We start from the raw sequence: 23,546 nt of genomic DNA, 5'->3' as shown, positions 1-23,546 counted from the left end.
GTAAACTTCTTGAGAATAAAGACTGTTTCATTCCGTTGGATCCGCTTGTCCCTTGCCCACTGCCAGGTCTGGTACACAGTAGACACTTAATAAATGCTTGTTGGTTGGTTGATTGATCTAGAGTCTGGAGAGACTCAGACTTAAAATCTGACAATGGAACTCTAAACATGTAACTTTCTTCATTTGAGACCCAGTATGCTCAAGAACAGGGCAGCTAGATGACACAGTGGATAGACTGCAAGGCTTGGAGTCAACTTGTGAGTTCAAATCTGGTCTCAGACACTTCCTAGCTGTGTGACCCTGGGCAAATCACTTGACTTTGTTTGCCTCAATTTTCTCATCTGTAAAATGAAATGGAAAAGGAAATGGCAAACTGCTCTAGTATCTTTGCCAAGAAAACCCCAAATGGGGTCCAGAAGAGTCAAACACAACTAAACAATAATTTGCACCTACCATACAAGAAATAACTTTATAACTCCAAAATCAGTACGTTAATTGGAACTATTATCAAGATTGGCATCAAAAATGTCCTTTAAATATTTGGAAATGGAGGGCAGAAAGGATGTGAATCCCATTATCAAGTACTAATCTGTCTATCCTTGGCCAGCCCATCCTACGAAGCCAGAGAGGGAAGAAGATAAATACATAAATACTTTGTGATGACCAACCACAATTCCAGGGGATCAGTGATGATGCACGCTGCCCATTACCTGACAAGACACAGGTTGAAACGATATTTTTGGACATGGCCAATGTGGGAAGTGATTTTGCTTGACTAGGTATATTTGTTAAAAGCGTTCGGTTTTTCTTTGCTTTTTCCCAGTATAAGGAGAGAAAAATAGATATTTAATTTAACGTTAATTTAATTAAGAGGCTGCCTTATGCCTTTTTTGTTGGCACAGTGCCTGGCACATAGTAGGCTTAACAAATGTTTATTGATTAATTAATGTAAATTAGTGTTAATATTAATTGGAAAGATTAAAAACCAAAAAATTAAAAGATAAATAAACAATAGTTGGTGTCCTTTGCTTTGAACTCAAGTGTTGGTGAAATAACATCCCTGAGATAGAATCAGCACTCATTTCAAAAGCAATTTCCATGTGGCCCCAAGTCTTGGGCTTTGGCTTCCTACTGAAAATCCCCAGTGTGGACAATAGCTTCTCTTGGACCCATTTAGCATAGATTCCCCCAGCTTTCCAAAATGATTGTCTTCCGAGCTCAAGTGCAAATGTCTGTTATTCACTAACTTTCTTCCTGACTTTATTTTTCAAATAAATATAGGGGCTGAGAGATAATTAAAAATAATGAGACTGTATGGGCCAGAGCCTTGCATGCAATGAGAGGGTGTGGGTGTTAATTGAAGGAGAGCCTTCTCACCCTTTTTGCTTCAAGTTCATTGGTGGACTGGTACTTTAAATACAGGTTTCTATTCTCCCTCTGAAAGAGACAAAGAGAGACAGAGGCCCAGATGATCTGAAAACCTTTTAATTCTTCTTTTTCTTAGAGGTCTCTTGACTGGTATCTCCAGGCTCTGGGAACAAGGCACAAGCCAGCAGTGAAGGTAAAAATGGGTTTTGTTAGTTTCCAAGTTTGTGCGGGTTGTGGCTTCTGCTGCCTTGGGACAATTTTTATAAAGGGGAATTATGATCATTGTATGAGGAATCCAAGAATGTTTACTATTATCAACTATGAGCTTGATTACCGTTCTACCAGGACAGCAAGACAAGATCCGGGGTGAGTCGATTGGTGACAGTCTCTACTTAAGAATATTATTAGAAAACAAACAGTTCTCTTACCAATCTAACTCTTTATGGACTCTTAGGATCAGAGAGCTAGAGCTGGAAGGAACATAGGGAACATAGAGACCATTCTCATCCAATCTCTCCATTTTACAGATAACAAAACTGAGGCACAGTTGGGAGAGGGGGGAGACAGTAAGTGCCAGGATCACACGGCTTCTAAATTTTTGAGGCAGGTTTTGAACCCAGACTTCTGGTCTACTACCCTTTACTTTATCCCATGCTGCTTTCTGCAAGAAACCTCCTTTAATCTTAGTAGCCTTCCCTCTGAGACTATCCTCAATTTACATAGTATGGAGCATGTCGCAAAAGTCTTAAGGAGGTTTTTTGGTTTTATTCCTAAAATAATATATAAGTTTAATACCTTAAAACCACTCTAACATTTTGGGACATCCTGTGTGTCTTATCTGCTGGTTGTCTCTCCCATCCATCTGTGAGCTCCTTGACAGAAGGGACAGATTTTTGCTTCCCTTTGTATCCCCAGGTTCTTAGCCCAGTGTCTGGCAGGTAGTGAGTACTTGGCAAATGGCAGCTGATTGACCCTCACAACACTAGGGAAGTTATCATTAGTCTTTAAAGTTAATGTCTTTCCAGCGTCTTGAACCCACAGTACAGAGTCAAGGAGGTCATTTGAGAGAGAGGAGACCTTTCTCTGTGATAGGATTTTTCATTGAAATGAATGTGAACAAAATGTTTCATTTTCCCCTGCCTAGAAAGTGTTGTTTTCTAGACCTACCAAATGCAACACAAATTTTGCCTACTCATTTGCATTTAGTAATTTGTTTCCCTGTCATGTGAGGGTGCCTCTTGGCAAGTGAGGTGCTTACTGGACCATTGGCACATTTTTGTGGAAGGAACTAACCAAGCAGTCATACATTGTGCCAAGACATACTTTGCACCAAATGAAACCTACACCACTGCTAACCAAAGAGGCTGATGCTGTTAGATTAATCACTTGGTTTATTTGGACTTTATACAAATAGTTCAACAATTTAGACCAAGTTAATCTGCCCACTCTATTTTTTTTCAAAATCAAATTCATCATTTGGGCATCAAGACTGAATTGTTCATATTTCAACTGGTTACTTAGTGTAAATACAGTCCTGGTTTAGCTGATTTTAATGAGACTGAATCCAAAGCTAAACTGACCACAATCTCCCAACCCAACTCTTTTCCAGAAATCACTTTTTAAAATGAAGGACTTGCTACTGATTCTGTGCCTTTTGGGAACGAGTTTTGCAGTGCCAATAAAACAGGTAAGCTGGTTCACACTGATTTCTTCTCCAAATATCTGTACTGTCCTAGCAGATGAATGTCAGAAACCTGCACTGACCTCTCTGAATTAACACTCAATAGTACTACTCTTAAATGAACAGTACAATGAGATAACTTGAGTTGGTGCATTCATTTGGGAAAAAAATTTTAATTGCAGTAAAGAGTCATTTTGAACAAATATGCCAAATTTGAACAAATATTGAAATATATTTAAATCTAATTATTTAGTTATATCATTATATATGCTAATTATAATAATATTGATATAATTTGATTATATTAACATAATTAGACTTTAAATACATTCACAGAAGGAAAAGGGAAAGGAATGAGCATTTGTATATCACCTGTTATGTGCCAGGCACTGTGCTAAGCATTTCACAAATTTCACTGTTGTTCAGTCATTTTTAGTCATGTCTGACTCTTCATGACCCCATTTGGGATTTTCTTGGCACAGATTTCCTTCTTTAGCTCACATTACAGATGAGGAAACTGAGGCAAACAGGGTTAAGTGGCTTGCCCAGGGTCACACAGCTGGTGTCTGAGGCCAGATTTGAACTCAGGAAGATGAGTCTTCCTGACTCCAGGCCCAGCACTCTACCCACTATACCATCTATCTGTAACAATAACAATAATAATAGCTAAAATTTATATAGTAGTCGCTGTGTGCCAGATGCTGTGCTAGTACTTTACAATTATTATCTCATTTGATCCTCGCAATAGCCCTGGAAGGCAGGTGCTATTATTATCCTCATTTTACAGATGAGTAAACTGAGGCAGACAGAGGTTAAGTGACTTGCCCAGGGTCACGCAGCTAGTAAGTGTCTAGGGCATGAAGGCCAGGATTCTATCCACTGCACAACCTTGCTAAAGAAAACAAAAACCTTGCACCATTTCCTCCTTTTGTCTCCTTATGTCACAGACTTAGAGCTGGGAGGGCCGTTAGAGACCATCCAGTCCAAAATCCCTTATTTTACAGATAAAACCCCATCCCAGAGAAAGGAACTCAATTGCCCCAGGTCATACAAATAATTGGTAGAAGAGTCAGGATTCAAACCCAAGCCCTGTATCTCCACACCCAGTGCACTTTTTACTGGATCACATTCATGTTTCCATTTTTCTGGATCACTGAATTCTCTTATTGCCCCTTATTCTCCAATTTCATTTGTTTCACTAAAATAGTTTTAACTGCATGCAAAACAATTCTAGGATGAGGAAAAACTACCAAAAATAGCACTTGGGTGATTTGTATGGTTATATATGCATATATATATATATATATATATATACACATATATATGTACGTGTGTATGTATGTATATGTGTGTTTATATATATATATATATATATATATATATTATATGTAATACTACAGAAATTCATTATATCAGTCGTCCAGCATTTATTAAGCACCTACTACATAGCCAATGCTGTGCTAGGTGCTATACCTTCAATGACAAAGAAGCAGTCAATCCTTAATCCCAAGGAGTTTACAATCAAATAAGTGAGACAAGTCCAAGTACAAATACATACAGAACCAATAAGAAGGGAATAAACACAAAAGATTTAATCCAAAGTAGATATGGAGGGAGGAAGGGAGGGAGGGAGGGATGGCACTTGGCTCTGGAAGAGAAGGATAAGGAAAGGCTCCAAGAATTGTCGTCTTCTTCAGCCTTCATCTCCTTTTGGCTGGTATCTCAGATGGCCCCAGTGATCGCTCTTCATCCTTCAGCCACAGAGGTTAATCAAATGACTTTTGTCACCTTGTAGGTATTTCCTCAGCAAGCTGCAGCGACTGGACTGGGGAGCCTAAGCCTCGAGGTAAATATTTTCAATGGTTGCATTTAAACTGTTCTATTTCTCAGGCGACAGACATGGTGACAAATTCACTAGATGTCCTTAACCAAAGTCTGGAGCGGCAATTGGTCTGCTCCCAGAGAATTATGGTCAATAGATGGGGCTATTGTATCAAAGCTGTCTCTTGATGTGTTTGGTCTTACCTCCTTCATCACCTATGAGGAAATGAGTAACCTTTCTAAGAGTTCTCTCTGGCAGTCCCAGGTTCTACAGCCTGAAATTGTGGACAGAACCCACTGGTGTGTTCTTTCAGACACCAGTGAACCAAAGAGGTTTTGATAACTGAATGACAAATGCCTTGTAAATGTGAGCAGACCCTTTAAAATTTAACCCTGCCCAGAGTTTACAGTGAGAAGGAAGCCCAGAGGCATCTAGAGGAACCCTCACAGTTTTTCAGTTGAGGAAATCAAAGAAGGGTTAAGTGACTTGCCTAAAATCACACAGGTAGGAAGTTACAGGGCAAGTACTTGATCTGGGTCCCTCTGCCTCCAAACCAAGGACTTCCCTACTGTACCAAGCTGCCTCACATATGCCTCGTGGTCCAAAAAGAAAAGAGGGAGGGAGGGAGGGAGGGAGAGAGGGAAAGAGAGACAGACAGACAGAGACAGAGAGAGACAGAGACAGAGAGACAGAGACAGAGAGAGACAGAGAGACAGAGACAGAGAGAGACAGAGAGACAGACAGAAAGACAGAGACAGAGACATATAGACACAGATAGAGACATAGAACAAAAAGAGAGAAGAGAGGCTGAGACAGAGCAAGAGAAGAGAGGGAGAGATGGAGAGAGACAGAGACATAGAGAAAAGAGAGAGAGAGACAAAGAGGAGAGAGAAAGAGAAAGGAGAGACCAAGAAAAAGACAAAGAGGAAAGAGACAGAGAGAGAGACGCAGGAGGAGAGACAGAGGAAAAAAGAGAGAGACAGAGAGAGAGAGAGAGAAAGAGAGAGAGAGAGAGAGAGAGAGAGAGACAGAGACAGAGACAGAGACAGAGGAGAGAAAGGAGAAATTGAGACAGAGAGAGAGGAGAGACCAAGACACGAGAATTAGAGAGAAGCAGAAAGGAGAAACAAAGAGAGATCAGAAAGAGAGGGAAGAGAGAGAAAGATTGTACTTTGTTTTTTCTTTACGACATCTTGCATCTTTTTAAAACTGCTACTAAAAAAAGACTAGTTTTCATAAAATTCACTGTCTCTAAAAACTCTTGTACTTAGCATCGAAACAATATTATAAGAGAAGCTTCTATCCTATGCCATTCTGGTGGTGATTTTCCTAGTTTAATACAGTTTGAGTTTATGGAACATGGGCTTAGGAGACTATTTGACATAGTGTGGTTTAAGGAGATAAAGACTAGACTTATTACAGGGAACTCAGCAGCGAGGAAACTCTCTCTGCCAAGGCAGTTGGTTGGTACCTTCTCTGAAATTTCCAGTCCAAGAGTGATGGTGGGAACACTGACAGGTTAAGAGACTTGGCCAGGGTCACAGAGCCAGCGCCCGTCAGAGACAGGACTTGAGCCCAGGCTTCTGGCTTGGAGATCGTTCTCTCTTGACTGAGGCACACTGCCTCCCTGACCCTGGGTAGGTCACAGCCTCTGTGTTTCCTCATCTGTAAAATGGAGATAATGGTAATAGCACCTCTGGCCCCACGATACTTGTGTAAGACTAGAATAACATGTAAAACACTTCGCAAACTCTGAAGTGCTATGTAAACGTTAGCTCTCCAATGGCTGTCTCCAATTTATCCCGTATATAGCTTGTTTATACATAATCATATGCATGCTGTCTCCCCTGTTGGACTCTGAGTGAGCTCCTTGAGAGACTACCTTTTGCTTTTTTTCTGAAGCCCCAGCTTTTAACATGGTGGCTGGCACATAGTAGACACTTTACAAATGCCTGTTGACTAAATAAATTTATCATTAACATTATTATCATAAGTATCCTGTCTTTTTCATATAATTTCTAAGTACGAAAAAAGTAGTTTAAATCCAGAATCATTTTGATTGTACTAATTATAGATAATAATCCTGGTTTGTGGAATACTTGGGTAGAAGACTGTGTGACAGTCCACTTGGTTGGAGACCCAGCTAGTGCCTTTTTTGAAGTAAAAACAGCCCGCTGTCATTTATTTCTAATGGGTTATTTTTTATCTTCAAGCTGATTTTCAGCCAGTCAGAGGACGTGTAACTTTTTTTAACTACCTGAGAGGGCATAAATAATTAAAATTTCCCCAAGTGAATGTATTTCTACTTAAAATATTTTAACGTATTTAATGTGCTTACACTTAAATATTTTAATGTATTTCCACCTAAAGCATTTTAATTTATTTAATATATTTCCACTTAAATATGTTTTGCCTGTCCATTAAACAATAGAAGTTTATGTGAGATCTATAAACAAGAACTCAACTACTGGCCATCACAAAGCCCATGGCTTAGATCCCTTTTTGGTTCTTATTAAACAGTCCACGATGGTTTGCTTTTAGTTCATGGTGAGAATATACAGAGAAACAGAAAACATAGCAGAGAGATTCTAACTCTTCTTCTCCCTAATAGACAATGAGACAGTTGGGGAATCTGAATGGACTGAACCTGCTTACTCAGGTAACTGTTTTCAAATGTTCTCTCTTATTCTTAATTGTAGCAATAGTATGGAAGTGCCCTAAATATTGTAGATACAGACAGATGAGAAAATGAGATCGCCTAAATCCAAAAAAAAAAGGAAAAAAGTCAAAAGAGCCTTCTCTCATGTCCTCTCCCTTCCATCCACAGCTAAAATAAATGGGTATTTAAAAACTAGATCTTGGTCCAACTTAGGGGAATTTCACTACTGATCAGATACTTGGTAAACTATTTGAACAGTTATTGAAAATAATAGTTTAGCTGAGAAATGATAATGCCAATCTTAGTCCCAGAGAGGAATGAAGGAAGTACCTCCCCTAGGGGACTATGGGTACAGAAAGTCATATGTGCTGTTAGGTTCAAGCATTATGTGCATGTGGTTTTGCTTAATTATTTTTCTTTGTTGCGAGGGAAGTCTAACTGAGGGGATTTAGAGAGGGTGGTATACCAGGAGATGAACTGTGTTGTAAAGCCAAAAAGTATTAGTAAACTTTTCTAAAGAAATGAAATAACTATCTAACAACTGATTTTGAACATAAATGTGACCCAGGCCTGTTTTATTCTACATGTAGAAACATCTTCCCTTGACACAAATTACAGTAGTTTGTAACATCATCAGAGTTGCCTGGGACCCAGACAGATAAATAGGTCCAATAAAAAAGCAAATGTAAAGTGCTTTGAAAACCTTAAGGTGCTGTAAAAATGATAGTTATTCCATGATGCCTCTAATGAAGGAATACATAAATATTGATGTTTAAATAGCTAAATTTTAGCTTTGCTCCCCATATTTTCAGTCCTCCTATGGCCGTCTAGGCCTGGAGTCAGAAAGACCAAGTTCGAATCCAGCCTCAGACAATTAATAGCTGTGTGACCTTGGGCCAGTCACTCTGCCTCAGTTTCCTCATCTGTAAAGTGAGGAAAATGTGTATGTATAAAGTAGTATCTATTTCCCAGGCTTGTTGTGAGGACAAAATAAAGCAATATCTGCAAAGCACTCTATGAATGCCAGCTACATTTGTATTGCAGAAATAAGAAAATTTTCTTTTCTCTCCCTCACCCCCTCCTTAGTTCTCTAGGTTTGGTTATGGTAAACCATTTAACCCTATATGGTTGCATGGACTCCTTCCACCCCACTCTTCCTTCCCATGGTTGCAGCAAAGGGAACATGAGACTCAACAGGTGAGCTCCTTCCTTCCATTCTTTCTTAATACCAGACCTCAAAGTCCTCCTTTCAACACTGCAACTGTCTAATAAATGGGAAGATCCAGAGGGGCAGCTGGGTGGCGCTGCATCGGATAGAGTACTGAGCCTGGAGTCAGGAAGATGGCCTCAGACACTAGCTGTGTGACCCTGGGGCAAGTCACTTAACATTGTTTGCTTCAGTTTCCTCGTCTGTAAAATGAGCTGGAGAAGGAAATGACAAACCACTCCAATATCTTTACCCAAAAAAACCCCAAATAGGGGTCACAAATAGTTGGGCATGACTGAAAATGACTGAACAACAAAAAATATGCTTAGCAAGTATATGATGTTTCTTCTGATAGAATATAAGCTTCTTGAGGGCAAAAACTGATTCATTTCTGTCTTTGTATTTCCAGCACCTGGTACAGGGCAAGGCACTTAATAAAAGCTGGTTGAGATATGCAGTAAAAGTTGGAGCTGGGAGATACATTTGGCTCAATCGGGTGGGACGAGGCAGCATCATGATTCAGTACAAATAATGTGGGATTGGGGTCTGAGTCCTTGCTCTGCCACTTGCTGCCAATGAGAACTTGGGCAAGTCACTGCTCTCTGTGCCTTAGTTTCCACATCTACAAAGGTTGGGGTTTGAAGTAGATAACCTCTGAGTTCCCTTTCACCTCTCAAACTACGAGCCTAAAATCATGGTGAACTTAAAACACCAGATTAAGGAGCTTAGATTTCATCCAGTTAGCGAAATCACCACAGGTTCTTCAGGAAAAGCAGTCTAGAAAAAATGATCTTTTCAGCAGGAATCCAATATAGGTATCTGTGCAGAGCTAAGTGTATTTGTCACAAGGGTTTTTGACTTTCTTTTTTGGGGGAGTGAAGAAGGTGTAGATGGGAGTACAGAGAGAAGGATAGTATGGAGGTGACTAAAAAAGGGTCACTGAAGCATTTTTTCATGTGTGAAAGAGAACAGAAGTCAAAGAGAACAAGTAGGGGTGCTGTGAAAGTTACATGTTGAATTTATGTACTTCAAAGGAAAAACAAGCTTTTTGAAATGGATTCAGCTTCATGGATAATCCTTTTTCAGCTCAACTTTGAAAATAGAATGTTTATTTTATTTGGTGTTTATTAAGTTCAAGATAAAATATTATATAATTTTTATAATTTAAATAGATGACATAGACATGACCAGATAGAGAGAAAGACAGACAGACAGACATATGGGTGGGTGGATGGATAATTAAACAGACTTCGTATGCAGAGATCAATTTATGCCAAGGAGCATTCTACACCAACTTTATTTGTACCCCCAGTACCTAGCACCGTGCCTCTTCATTTGTTGTTCAGTCATTTCAGTCACATCTGCCTCTTTGTGATCCCATTGGGGGTATTCTTGGGAGAGATGTTGGAGTGTTTTGCCATTTCCTTCTCCAGCTCATTTTACAGATGAGGAAACTGAGGCAAACAGGGTGAAGTGACTTGCCCAGGGTCACACAACTAGTGAATGTCTGAGACTGGATTTGAACTCTGAAAAATGAGTCTTCCTGACTCCTGGCTTGGTGCTCTATCCACTGCACCACTGGCCCATCCTGGTCATAGTTGGCATTTAATAAACATGTATTGGTTGATTGATTGAATTGTGTTAGTTGGCAAATTTTATGTCAGGAGCTCTTCTAAGTGCTGAGGGTCCAAAGAAAGGGAAACCAATGTCCCTGCTCTCAAAGAGCTCATATTCTAATTAGGGAGAAAATGAGTAATGAGTACATACCAGATATGCAAACAAGTCTATTGTTTCACAGTGGACTAAAATTTTGGAGTAGGGAGAGTAAGGCAGGATGAGGAGGGTGGCATTAACTCCAAGCTCATGCCTGGCCCCAGGACCATGGCTGGATGCTGACTCACTTGGCCTCCCCTGACCCCTTTCATGTGCTTTTCCATTTTCCTTCCTTTGCAGTATGAATACGCCTTGCCAGTACACCCACCTCCTCTACCATCCCAGCAGCCCCAAAAGCCAGGACAGAAGAATTTCCTCCAACCCAGCCCAGCACCAGATGCCACCCAACACGGGCCACCTCAGCCTCCACTGAATCCTGGACAGAACCATGGGCTTCCAGAGGACAGAGCACTGGGCCAGCAGCCTGGGGGGCCCTTGGGCAGGGCAGGGAGGCCCGAGGTCATTGCATGGTTTCCTTATTCAATCAAATTCCATCTCCCAACAGCTGCAAACATGCCAAGAGAAAACAAGCCCCTGATATTCATTTAAGTAATGATTGCCATAAAACATGGAGTATGCAAATAATATCTCCTCCATGCAGCCTGACAACTACAAAACTTTAGTAGTAGTACTAGCAGTAGCTGTAGTAACTCTAAGTGCCACCATTTTATTAGTATTAGCAATACTAATAATAAAGCATGTAGTAGTAATATTAATTCTAAGAAAACTGTGGCATTGTATATTAATAATCCTGTAGTAGCATATTAATACTATTAATGCTAATAATAAAATGTGTGGTAGTCATAGTAATACTAATGAGACTGTAGTATTGTTATGGTAGTAATACTTTAGTTGAGTATCACTATTGTAACAGTAGTCATTTATTAATACTACTAATACCAACAGATGTGTAGTAGTGATATTAGTACTAATAATAAAGCATGTAGTAGGAGTGTTAATACTGCAGTATCATATAGTAATAAAACTGTAGCTGCATAATACTATTGTAATAGTGATAATATTGTAGTAGTATATTAATAGTACTAATAATAAAATTGTCCTAGTGATATTAATACTGATACTAACGAAATATGTAGTGTTTATGCTAAAAATAAAACATATAATAATACTAATACTAATAATGCTGTAGTGTTGTTGTAGTAATGATACTTTAGCCATACATTACTATTGTAAAATTAATAATACCGTAGCACTTTAAAAATACTAATAATAAAGTGTGTATTAGTAATATTAATACTAAGTATTGTATAGTAATGGTATTGTAATAGCACATTACTACTGTGATGGTAATAATACTATAGTCATTTATTAGTACTAATAATAAAATGTATAGCAACAACATTAATACTAATAATACAGTAGTACTGTGTAGTAATAATACCTTAGTAGTGCATTACTACTGAATAGTAATCATCTACAATTTATTAATACTAATTAGTTTATTAATATTACTAATAAAGTGTGTAGTAGTGATATTAATACTAATAAGCATTGTATAATAATGAGACTGTAGTAATATGTTACTACTGTTATAGTAATGATACTGTAGTCATATGTTAATACTAATAATAAAGTGTGTAGTAGTAATAATAACGCTCATAATAGTGGCATAGTTGTCAAGCTGCATGAAGGACATAGTCTTAATGACTACACTAATCACAACTTGTCCTAAGAACATTTACATTTGAACTCCATTGAACGAATTGGAATTTGGTATGATGATGGTGATGATGATGATGGTGATGATGATGATGATGATGATGATGATGATGACGATGATTACTTGTCCCCAGAGTATTTCTATCTGATCGCCATTGAATAAGATAAGAACTCTTTATTATTAATAATAATTATTTCATTACTATTACTTGTCCTCAGATCATTTCTTGCTGAACCTCACCCAAAAAGTTGAGAATTATTTTTGTTAATCATTATTGTTACTGTCCCAGGAACATTTTTATCTAACCTCCACTGAACAAGGGGATGCCTTTTTATTATTCATTTTTTATTATAATTACTAGGATATCCTGGAGGCATTTCTATCTCTCCTACATTGAACAAGACAAGAACTTTTTATCATTGTTCATTATTCTTATTATCATTACTATTGTTTGTCCTGAGATCATTTCTATCTGAACTCCACCAAAAAAAGATTAGAACTGTTTCTGTTAATAATAACAATAACTCTTATTCTTATTATTACTGTGGCTTGTGACTACCATTGAACACGAGTTCTTTTTATTACTATGTATTAATACTACTACTATGACTTGTCCTGGGGGCATTTCTATCTGACTACCACTGAACAAGATAAGAAGCATTTGTATTAATAATGACTATAATAATGATGATCAGCAATTTTCTAAATTGTAGACCAGTTGTTGATCTGTGTTGGTAGAGTAAGTGCCCTCATCCCCAAAGATATCCTAGGTCTGGGCAAAATGAAAACAAAACCTTGCCAGTTATATGAGCAGCAGCATGGTGGAGTGGGGAGAGTGCTGGGTTTGATTCAAAGGATGTGGGTTTGAATTCTGATTCTGCCACCTGTCTGTGTGACCTCAGCAAGCTCCTCTTTGACTCAGTTTCCTGATCTGTACAGTTAGCGAGTGGAGAGAAGTAGCATGTTATAGTGGAGAGAGTCAGGAAAGAGTCTTGGGGTTAAGAAGATCTGAGTTCAAGTTCTCCTGTTGACCCCCACTGGCTGTGTGACCCCGGGTAAATCATTTCATTCTGCAGCACTCTGGGCAGTTCCCTAGACCATTAAGTAAGCTGCAAAACAGCTGTAGAATCTACACTGGTAAAGGGAGTTTCCTCACTGGAAGTTTGCTGCACCAATGAAATCACAGCCTTTATTTAAAAAATACAAAATGAGAGCATTAGACCAAACAACCTTTAAGGTCCCCTGCAGCTCAAGATCTCCAACACTGTGTAGAGAGCTTGGTTTGCAAAGCGCTTTATAGACATTATCTCGCTCGATCTTCACAGTGCCAAAGGTAGGCCCATTTTAGGGATGAGGAAGCTGAGACTGGGAGTGGGGGGAGGTTGCTAGGTCATTTGCCCCAGGCCACATGGCTAGTGGATGATTGAAGGCAGAATCTCAGCCTAGGTCCATTCTGACTCTAGGTCCAGAGCTCTTTTGCCAACATCATGTGTCAACACGGAGCCTGGTGGCATCGTATACTAGGTCCTTTCAGCCCTTTGGTGGTAAGATGGAACATGAGAACCGGAAATGCCCAAGAAAAACATTTTCCTGCTCAATGGCAAAGACAGAAGCTCAACCACAATAGAGTAATGCAGGAAAACCCCTCCTGGTTCTCTCTGCTCAGTTTTGTCACCAAAGTGAAGGGACTAAGTAGGATTGCAAATGGCCTTGCTCCAGACTCTCCATTTCACTGTAGAGAAAAAATGGGCCATCTGAGAGCATCTTCGAGAAAATACAGGGAAAGAGCCCTGGCTTGGGAGTCAGGAGACAAGAATCTTCCTATTTCTTGCTCTGTTCGCTGACTCCCTATGTAACTTTGTATCTCCCTGGGCCTCAGTTTCTTCATTTGTAAAATCAGAGCATGGCACTCAACCGCATCTAAGATCATTTCCAATTCTCACATTGCATGACCAGGATAATAATAAATGCTCCAGCCTTATTATCAGTATCATATTTACATTTATGGTGATAATAATGCCCTTTAGCGCTTTAAAGGTTGCAAAGTACACTCCATACATTCTCTCCTTTGAAAATGCTCCTTAGGGAACTCCTAGGTGAAGTCATTCTTTCTACCAATTCAGGCCAGAACCTTCTTTGCAGTTTGCAATCTTAGAGAGCTGGCTGGGGAATTACAAAGGGAAGTGACTTGTCCAGAGTCACCCAGACAGAAATTGGACTCAGCTCTTCCTGGCTCCGAGGTCAGATCTTTATCCATTGCATCATGCTGTCTCTAGGCATTATTAAGCTGAATTTCCAAGGATCTGGTCAATGGACCTTTGTGGTTAAATCATAATCTTGAAAATAAGATGGTAACTCTTTTCATTTTATTTTTCTTGCTTTTTTGCAATATAGCTAATACAGAAATATGTTTTGTTTGACTTCACACGTATAAGGGGTATCATATTGCTTGCTTTCTCAATGGGTAGGGGAGGGCCTGGAGGGAGGGAAAGGATTCGGAACTGAAAATAAACATCTTTAAGAAGAATGAAAAAAATAATATGGTAACTCTTAACACCTGGACGTCCATTTCCTCAACCCCAAAATGAGGTGATATGATGAGATGGCTTCTGGGACCCCTTCCAATTCGAGATCTGAGAGACAAAACCAGAGAAGATGGGGAACACTTTCCAATTTTTCTAAAGAAGCCTATTTTAAAACAGGAGTGACCAGTTGCATGCTTAATTCCCTTTGCTTAGAATTTTGGCTGTTCTGTAATTTAAATATTTATTTATGATGCAGCTACCACAACTGGATTTTGCAGGTCAACGGGGTCATTCGGTAAGTACACATTTTAATGGAACAATTTATTAAAGTGCATTCTTATTTAAAGAGGGAAAGTAAAGAATTTTAAATGCTCGTTGTATGCCTCCCACCCCCCACAGTCTACAATAAAGCAAAATTATTTTCTTTGCTTTCCTTTAAAATTGAATGGCTATTTTTCATGCTTTCATCCTGGGCAATTTATTTTATGTAACTTTAAAGTGTTATTCAGAGCTGTGTTACATTAAACATTTATTCTACTTTCTGTAAAGATGTTTCCAATGGGACGTTTGATCTCTGAAGGACCAGAACAAAAAACAGAGAAAGCCCCAGTAAGTTTTTTTATTTGTTTTGTTGTTGTTTGTTTGCTGCTTGTTTGTTTGTTCTTTTCCTCTGCCCACAGTAGCTTAACATTCTCTTCTTGGAAAAAATTTTGCTAATGACTGTTTCATTTATGTCTAGCTTTACCCAAGAATGTTTTATGTGCCCATTGGAGCAAACCAACTGGTAAGTACAAGTTACATAGAGACGTCATCCCAAGTAGGTACACGATCAATATTTGTTGAATGTCTTAATAAGCAAAGTGAAGTAGAAAGTTCTGCTGTTTCCACAGAACAGAGGATCTGAAGGCAGGAAGACCTAAATTCAAATCTTGACTCAAAAATTTACTGGCTATGTGATCCTAGACAGGTCACTTAAAAATTCTGAGTTTCACCTTCCACATATGAAAAATGCACATGACAATGTCTCTAGTAATTGCTCATAGGGTTATTGAAAGAGTAGAACAAGATAACGTCTGTAAAGCCTATGGAAACCTTAAGATACTAAATGAATTTTGATTGAATAATTGCATAATTTCAATTTAATATATCATATATAATCCCTATATATTTTATTTATATATAACACATCATTATATTTACATCTATAAATAGAATATATTCTAATGTATAGAAAATACATTATTATATAACATGTGTGTTGTATATAATTGTATTATTCTATATTGTATTATGAAATTTCTCTGTTACATTAATTTGTCTTCAACAAGCACTTATTAATTATGTCTCCTACTCTGTGCAGAGAGTACTATGATAGACATGGGAAGAGCTAGAAAATTCATATAAAATAAGGTCCCTGCCCTCATCAGTAAATAAGCATTTATTAGATGCCTAGCACACTGCCTGGCACATAGTAGGTGCTTAATTAAATGTTTGTTGACTGACTGACTGACTGATTGAAATGAACAATGTGTACACAGCTGGAGAGGCAAATACAAAAGTAAATGGCCCCTGCCCTCGGGGAGCTTACAGGCTACTCAAGAAATAAAAAATAAACTCAAAGAACTAAAGCATACAAAATTATATAATTACATTAGGAAGTACCCAAAAATGAGGTCTGAAGAGACACTGAGACAAAAGTTAACTTTGGGTGCTAATATCTTCAAGACCATTCAGCAGATAATTCTTCAACTCCCACTTGGCCTTGCCATTGTACAAAATGAATCAGTTAATCAACCCAAATATATTAAGTACCTACTCTCTATCAAGAAAGTGTAAACCTGTATTGAGAGAGAGAGTTCCCTCACCTGGGAGTTCCCTATACCAATGAATTACAGGTGAATTACCAATGAATGACAGGCAGCATTCCTTGTCATTGAACTACTATATGAGGCACTGGGGATACAGAGGTAAAAAAGGAAAGAGGCTCATCCCTGCCCTCAAAGAGCTTGCCCTCTCTTCTAGTGTATCTATACAACTACCATGTTAAAATCCAAGAAAAATGAAATAGTTTCCAATCTCCACTTTTCAATACCTAAGAAGATATCTCTTGAACAGCTGAGTGGGCTGGCTCTCATTTTGCCATTTCACGGTTTTCTTTGAACAGAATGCCCCAGGAAGACTCGGCATGCTAAGCTCTGAAGAAATGATGGTGAGTGAGACCCTGATTCTTAAGTCAACATCTAGATGAGCTTAATCAGCAATTCAGGACCTCAGACCATGGTCATGGCTTTCTATTAATTTTCAAATATGCAGCTATGGGATTTTAGCAATGTTTTTCCACTCCAGACGTGAGAGTTCACCTACTTGTCCAGCAGAGTTGGCAATAGCTTTTTTATTGCTGTTGGGTTGGATATCCTGATGTCAAATCTCAGGCAGGTACTCCAGATCTGTGGCACACTGGATCTGTAGAATTCAATCAGAATCCTAGATATCTCAGGCTTCAGATATTTTCTTGATAAAAGATATTTTCTTCAGGACTGGAGGAAAGACTTGTCATGAAGATCAAAGCAGAGAAGGAAAGATCCAGAGTTTTTTTTTAAAGTTTGTCTTCCTGTCAAGTCACAAGCATTGGTTTACATGATATGTTACCTGTAGTTAAAATGTTCCCAATGGGCATTCTGCACCTTGATTGGTCTGAGAAGCCAAGTCAACAAGCATTTATGAAGCACCAACTATGTGCTGGGCACTGTTCTAAGCCATGGGAATACAAAGACAAAAAGCAGCCCCTTATAAGGTGCTCACAATTTAATGGAGAAAACATGATGCTAGATAATAGGTTCCTAACCTTTTTTTGTGTCATGGGCATCTTTGGCAGGATCAAACAAGATAAAATTTATGAAGTGCTTTGCAAACTTTAAAAGCTATAAAATGCTAGCCATTATTACTACATAATAGAAAAAGAAAACAATGAATCAGAAGAATTAAAATCACTTAATTTTGCCTTAGGGTGTTAGTCCAATTTGGTTTAATCTATTCGAATCCATTGTTGTGGGTCCCTGAAATTAAATTTCAAGGCAAGCACTAAAGTTAAAAGATATTTTACTGGTGAGGGAACAACACTGTGAGAATCAGTATCTTTGAGTATAAGCTCAAACTAACTTTTCTATAGAGTTTCTTTTATACTAACAAAAAAAGAAAAACTAAAGGAAATGCTTAGTCTCCTCTGAAGAGCTACATTAACAAGGTATTTTTCCATAACAAAGCATTTTACTAACAAAATTCAGAAATAAAAACCTTTTCCTTCTTAAAAAACATCAGAAATATCTGGGAGTAAAAACATTCTCATCATTAAGAAACTCCTGCTTACATGAGACTTAAGAGAAAGATAGGCTTCATACAATGTCATCAGGTTGTATATGACTAACTAGAGCTGACAAATATCAATTTGAATGGGATTTGGGGTAGAGAAACATTTTCCACAGATAAATATTGCCATGCTTTCAATTTTCCCAGCCAACTATAGCAGTTTTGTGATTTCTTAAAAACCAAGATGGAGTCACTTGGATCCAAAGTCAGTTAAACTCCATTTCACCATTAATTTCAAGGCATAAAGAAAAACTAGAACCAAAATTTAAAAAGCAGTCCCGCATTTACAGATTCCAATTGATTGTATCAAAGTAACTAACACACAGATGTGTTAATGGTGTACATAAACCTGAGCTCTGACTGCTCTGATCCTACCTAATAATACTCTTCTCCCTTCTAACTAGATGTTGTATTTTAGTGAGAATGCCAGCTATGATCTTTGACTCATATCCACTGAGACGTTCTAGGTAGTCTAGTCACTTAACCTCAGTGCCTCCAAACAATGCTCTGTATTACAGAGAAATTATCGGTCTGCATCGGTAGAAGGAATTCCTCACTTGGATGTGAGGAATCCCTGTACTGATGAAATCACAGTCAATTTTCTTAAAGTGGTCTCTGCCAGGCCCTTTGTAAATGTTGTATATACTATCCAGTTTGGTAGGAAATGTTCTTTATAGAGCTCTTCATTAGAGAGTCTAAAGCAACCTCAAGGTTTTGAAACTTAAGATTTATTGTGCTCTTCCAAATGGATTTCATGGTCTTCAGATTGAATATTAGGCAAGGTTTGGAGTGGTAGTATGTGATATAGGTATCTCTGTCCTCTGATTCTTTTCAGGGAGGAAGAGGTGGTCCCATGGGTTATGGTTCCATGTTTCCAGGAATGAAGTCTGGCTTTGGGGAGATGCCCCAAAACCCAGCCATGGGAGGAGACTTCACTCTTGAACATGACCTACCTACGGGTGCCAGCAAACCCCCCGGCCTAGAAGAGGGTGGTGCCCAAGGCTCCCCTGTGCCTGAAGCCGATCCAGAAAATGCTGAGAATCCAGCTTTCCTTCCAGAAGAAATCCCTTGGGCTCGGGGAGGGATCCTGTCTTTCCCTAAGGGGAGAGTTTCTAAATCGGGGAGAGGTCCAGCTGGGCAGATTAAGAGACCCCTCAAAGGCACTCCACCAACCTCTGAACCAGGGATGACTCTGGGGCCATCTGATATTACTGAGAGCTTTGGCACTGATATAACTACCCCCCTGGCCATCCTAGACGAAGGTCCTTTGGACATTACTGTGGAACCAGATACCCACCACACATCAGTGCAAGGGAACAAGGCCCTCCAGCCACAGATTATCGAAGATGTGTGGCATTTCCAAGAACCCTGAAGGGCTTCAGAAATCAATTACCTTCTGTATTTATGGGCATATTTCCCAGCTATGTCTAATGCAAGATCTTTTGGCTAAAACATTTATTACTCTACTGCTATGGCAACTAGTAATAATGGAATTAAATATCCAAATAACATATGCAAATGTCTAATGATAGCTGTGGGCTGAAGGGATTTATTCAATGATCTTTGTGGTTCACACCAGAATGAATAAAAGGGCTCTGTCTTTAATATTTACTTTTGGTTTTCAGCTATTTGAAAATAAGACAATTCCTAATGCATTATAGAACTCTTATTAGTAGAATGGCATTAGCTATCATATCCAATTACGATGCTGCTTTTAAAATTTTTCCCGTAAGCAAATATGGAATATTCTCGGAAATACAAGATATCTTAGCCAAACCCCCTTAAATGGGGATTCATGGGAATTCTTTTACTGGTGTGGTGGTTTAGTTGTATTGTATGGATCATAACATAACACTTTATAGAATATCTCATTTCATTGGATTAAAGTGCCTTACTCATTTAAAATAAAGGTTTTCTCACTGATCACAGAAACTTGTTCTCATTTATCCAACTCAACAAGCATTTACTCAGCAGCTACTTTGTTCTAGTTATTTGGGATACAAAGACAAAACCTAAAAGAATGCCTGCCTTCAAGGAGATTACAAAAAAAAAGTCATTTTTTACATATCAGAAAGCATTGTGTGTAAGACAGGAAGGCAAGAAACAGTTTGGGAGAAATCTTTGTTGTAAATGTGGCAGCTAGCAGCCCTTGGGCCTCTCTGCTTTGTTATTAAAATTGAGAAATAATATCATGCACCTTGGTCTTGAACCTGCCTTTACAAATGTGAATTTTAGACTATATCAAGATAGGGTGTGTCAAATCAACAAGCATTAATTGTGTAATTCCCAAAATAAATAAGAACCAGTGATTAGATAAAGCAAATGTGTTTATGTTAAACTATCAAAGGGTATGTCCCTGAGCTTATTTATGACATTTATCATATTATTATAAATGTATAAACATTACGTTTTTGTTTGACATATAAAAAATCTGAGAGATATAGCTTCTTGGTAATTAATCATTTTATTAATCATGCTAGCAGACAATTAATAAAAGGGGTCAGTAGCATTCTTGAATGCCAAAGACCCTTGATGGAACCTACTCAATGCTTATATGCCCTTGGAAGAGTGGGTGTCCTCAGGGTGACAATCAACTCTTATTGGTTAATTGGTTAATGAGAAGAATGAATATTATAATGAGAGGTGAGCTTATTTTAATAAGGGGCTAGGGTACATGACACTCCAAGATTGAGTGATGGACAAAGAGACATCTCTTATGCAGACTACCCCTGCCTAGGGCAATCTAAACAAAAAGGGATCCACCTCTGCTCAGACCTGGCTAAATAGAATGTAATGGGCTGGAATTCACCTCAGATTAAATTCTTTGCAAAACTCTCTAGTTGGGTGGGTTCTCTGACCCAGGACTGGAAGGCATGCACCTTGGAACTTTGGCCAATCTCATCCATCAACAATGTCCTTTAATTGCTGGCTTGGCTTAATAAAGAATAAGGATCTAGAAAGGGAAAAAAACTTAGATCTCCCCAATAATTGGTTATTTACTAATCATTTCTCTCACTTTTAATGTTTATTATTGTCCCTTAGTTTATTTATGTTATGTTATACCATCCTATCCCAGGTTATTTCCCCAATTCCCACATACATTTGCCAGCCAGGTCCCCCAAAGCAATTAATACTTCCCTTCTCAGGGTTCTAGGGGTAACGGCAAAGGGTATGAATTTTTCCAATACTGCATTCATGAGCCCTGGGTGGGCTTGCTCCTCATTATTTATAAACTTTCTAGGCAAAGTTAATTAGCTTTTAGAAAAAGAATTACAACAATCATGGGAAGTACATGCTGTTATTATCCCCATTTTACAGACAAGGAAACTGAGGTAGACAAATTTAGTGACTAGTCCAGGGTCACAACAGGAACATCATAGCCAAAATTCGGGGCTTACAAGTCAAAGAAAAAAAATACCATAAGAATTCAGAAAGAAAGAATTCAAGTATTGACAAGCAACAATCATCAACACATATGATATAGTAACCACCATTGTAAAGAAGCAGAGAACTTGGAAAACAGTATTGAAAAAAACAAAAGATGTCTTTTTACAACCAAGAGTAACCATGAAACTGAATATAACCCTACAAAGACAAAAATATACCTTCAATGAAATAGAAAACCTTCAAGAATTCCCAATAAAAAGACCAGAACTGATAGAAACTTTGAAATACAAACAAAGAGAGGGTAGAGCCAAGATGGTAGAGAAAAGGCAGAGACTCCCCTGAGCTCTCCCAAATTCCACTCCAAACAACTTTAAATAATGCCTGAAAACAAATTCTGGAGCAGCAGAACTCACAAAAGGATGGGGTGAAACAATTTTTCAGCCTTAGATAACTTAGAAGGTTGGTAGGCAAGGTCTGTCACACCCAGGTGAGAGTATGGTTCACACAAGCACAGGCTCTTGCCTTTGCAAACCAGCAGCAAGCCTTGGAAAGTAACTGAATTAACAGTGGAGGCTTCTGGAGCTCTCAGTCTACAGAGAGTAAGGGGTTCTGAAAATGGATCACAGGGAGATTACAGGAGTCCCTTTGCTGACGCTATGCACAGGACTCTGCTGCATTGAACATACATGGATCTGGGTCACAGTACCAGGGTGAAGAAGAGCACCAGCACACCAGAGCTTGCAGCCACAGGGGAACAGCAACCCTGGTCACAGTTTCAGGACAGAAAAGAGTGCTTGTGGTCACTCACAGACCATCGCATGGGTCAGTAGAGTAGTATACACATGTCTCTTAGATCATACCATCTTAGAAGAATTTAAAACTTACAGACTCTCTGAACTAATTCTAAAAATAGCTACATAAAAAAGCTAAAGTTTAGAACAGTGCCCCCTCTATGTGGGGAGCAGAGCCCAACTTTAATATAAAGGTGAAAACCAAGAAATAGGCTGGAAAAGTGAACAAAAAAAGAAAACTAGATCCCAACCATAGAGAGTTATTATGGTGACAGGGAAGATCAAAACTCAAACTCAGAAGAAGATAACAAAGTCAAAACTGCTACATCCAAAGCATCAAAGAAAAATGTGAATAGGTTACAGTCCCAAAGAAAGAATTCCTGGAAGAGCTCAAAAAGGCTTTTCAGATTCAAAAAAAACAGGTAGAGGAAAAATTGGGAAAAGAAATGAGAGTGATGCAAGAAAATTATGAAAAAAGTAAACTGGTTAAGGTGGCACAAAAAACCTGAAGAAAAAAATACCTTAAAAAACAGAATAGCATAAATGGTAAAAGAGGCACAAAAATCCAATAAAGAGAAGAAAGTCTTAAAAAGTAGAATTGGTCAAATGGGAAGAAAAAAGCACAAAAGCTCACTAAAGGAAAAAATTCCTTAAAAATTAGAAATGGGCAAGTAGAAGTTAATGACTCCATGAGATAAGAAGAAGCAATAAGACAAAATCAAAAGAATAAAAAAATAGAAGACAAGGTGAAATATCTCAGTGGAAAAACAACTGACCTGGAAAACAGATTGAGGTGATGTCATTTAAGAAATATTGGACTACCTGAAAGCTGTGATCAAAAAAGAACTTAGACATCATCTTTCAAGAAATTATCAAGGAAAACGGTCCTGAGATTCTAGAACCAGAGAGTAAAATAGAAATGGAAAGAATTCATCAGTCACCTCCTGAAAGAGATCCCAAAATGGAAACTTGCAGGAATATTATAGCCAAGTTTCAGAGCTCCCAGGTCAATGAGAAAATATTGTAAGCAACCAGAAAGAAACAATTCAAATATTATTGTGGATCCACAGTCAGGGTAACACAAGATTTGGTAGCTTGTACATTAAAGGATCAGAGGTCTTGGAGTATGATGTTCCAAAGGGAAAAGGAGCCAGAATTCCAACCAAGAATTACCTACCCCGCAAAGATGAATATAGTCCTCATGGAGAGAATATTGGATATTCAATGAAACAGATGACTTTCAAGCATTCCTGATTAAAAAACAAAAGACCAGAGCTTAATAGAAAATTTGACATTCAAATATGAGACTCAGGAGAAGCATAAAAAGGTAGTCAGTAAAGAGAAAT

At 38.4% G+C, this 23,546-nt stretch overlaps 1 protein-coding gene across 1 annotated transcript in view; it reads left to right on the top strand.

Annotated features, from left to right (window-relative positions):
* Positions 1-19,394, top strand: part of AMBN (ameloblastin) — a 37,678-nt gene extending 18,284 nt beyond the window's left edge. Inside the window, exons 4-13 of the mRNA XM_036764978.1 lie at positions 1,505-1,561; positions 2,978-3,055; positions 4,845-4,895; positions 7,483-7,530; positions 8,617-8,727; positions 10,691-10,909; positions 15,206-15,265; positions 15,396-15,440; positions 16,821-16,865; positions 18,858-19,394. Of these exons, the coding sequence (XP_036620873.1) occupies positions 1,505-1,561; positions 2,978-3,055; positions 4,845-4,895; positions 7,483-7,530; positions 8,617-8,727; positions 10,691-10,909; positions 15,206-15,265; positions 15,396-15,440; positions 16,821-16,865; positions 18,858-19,394 (1,251 nt within the window). The remainder of the gene's footprint in view (positions 1-1,504; positions 1,562-2,977; positions 3,056-4,844; positions 4,896-7,482; positions 7,531-8,616; positions 8,728-10,690; positions 10,910-15,205; positions 15,266-15,395; positions 15,441-16,820; positions 16,866-18,857) is intronic.
* The last annotated feature ends 4,152 nt before the right edge of the window (positions 19,395-23,546 follow it).

Source organism: Trichosurus vulpecula, chromosome 6 (assembly GCF_011100635.1).
Source record: "Trichosurus vulpecula isolate mTriVul1 chromosome 6, mTriVul1.pri, whole genome shotgun sequence".
Taxonomy (NCBI): Eukaryota; Metazoa; Chordata; class Mammalia; order Diprotodontia; family Phalangeridae; genus Trichosurus; species Trichosurus vulpecula.
Note: the sequence above shows the minus strand (reverse complement) of the source record. Positions and strands in the feature narration are given on the sequence as shown.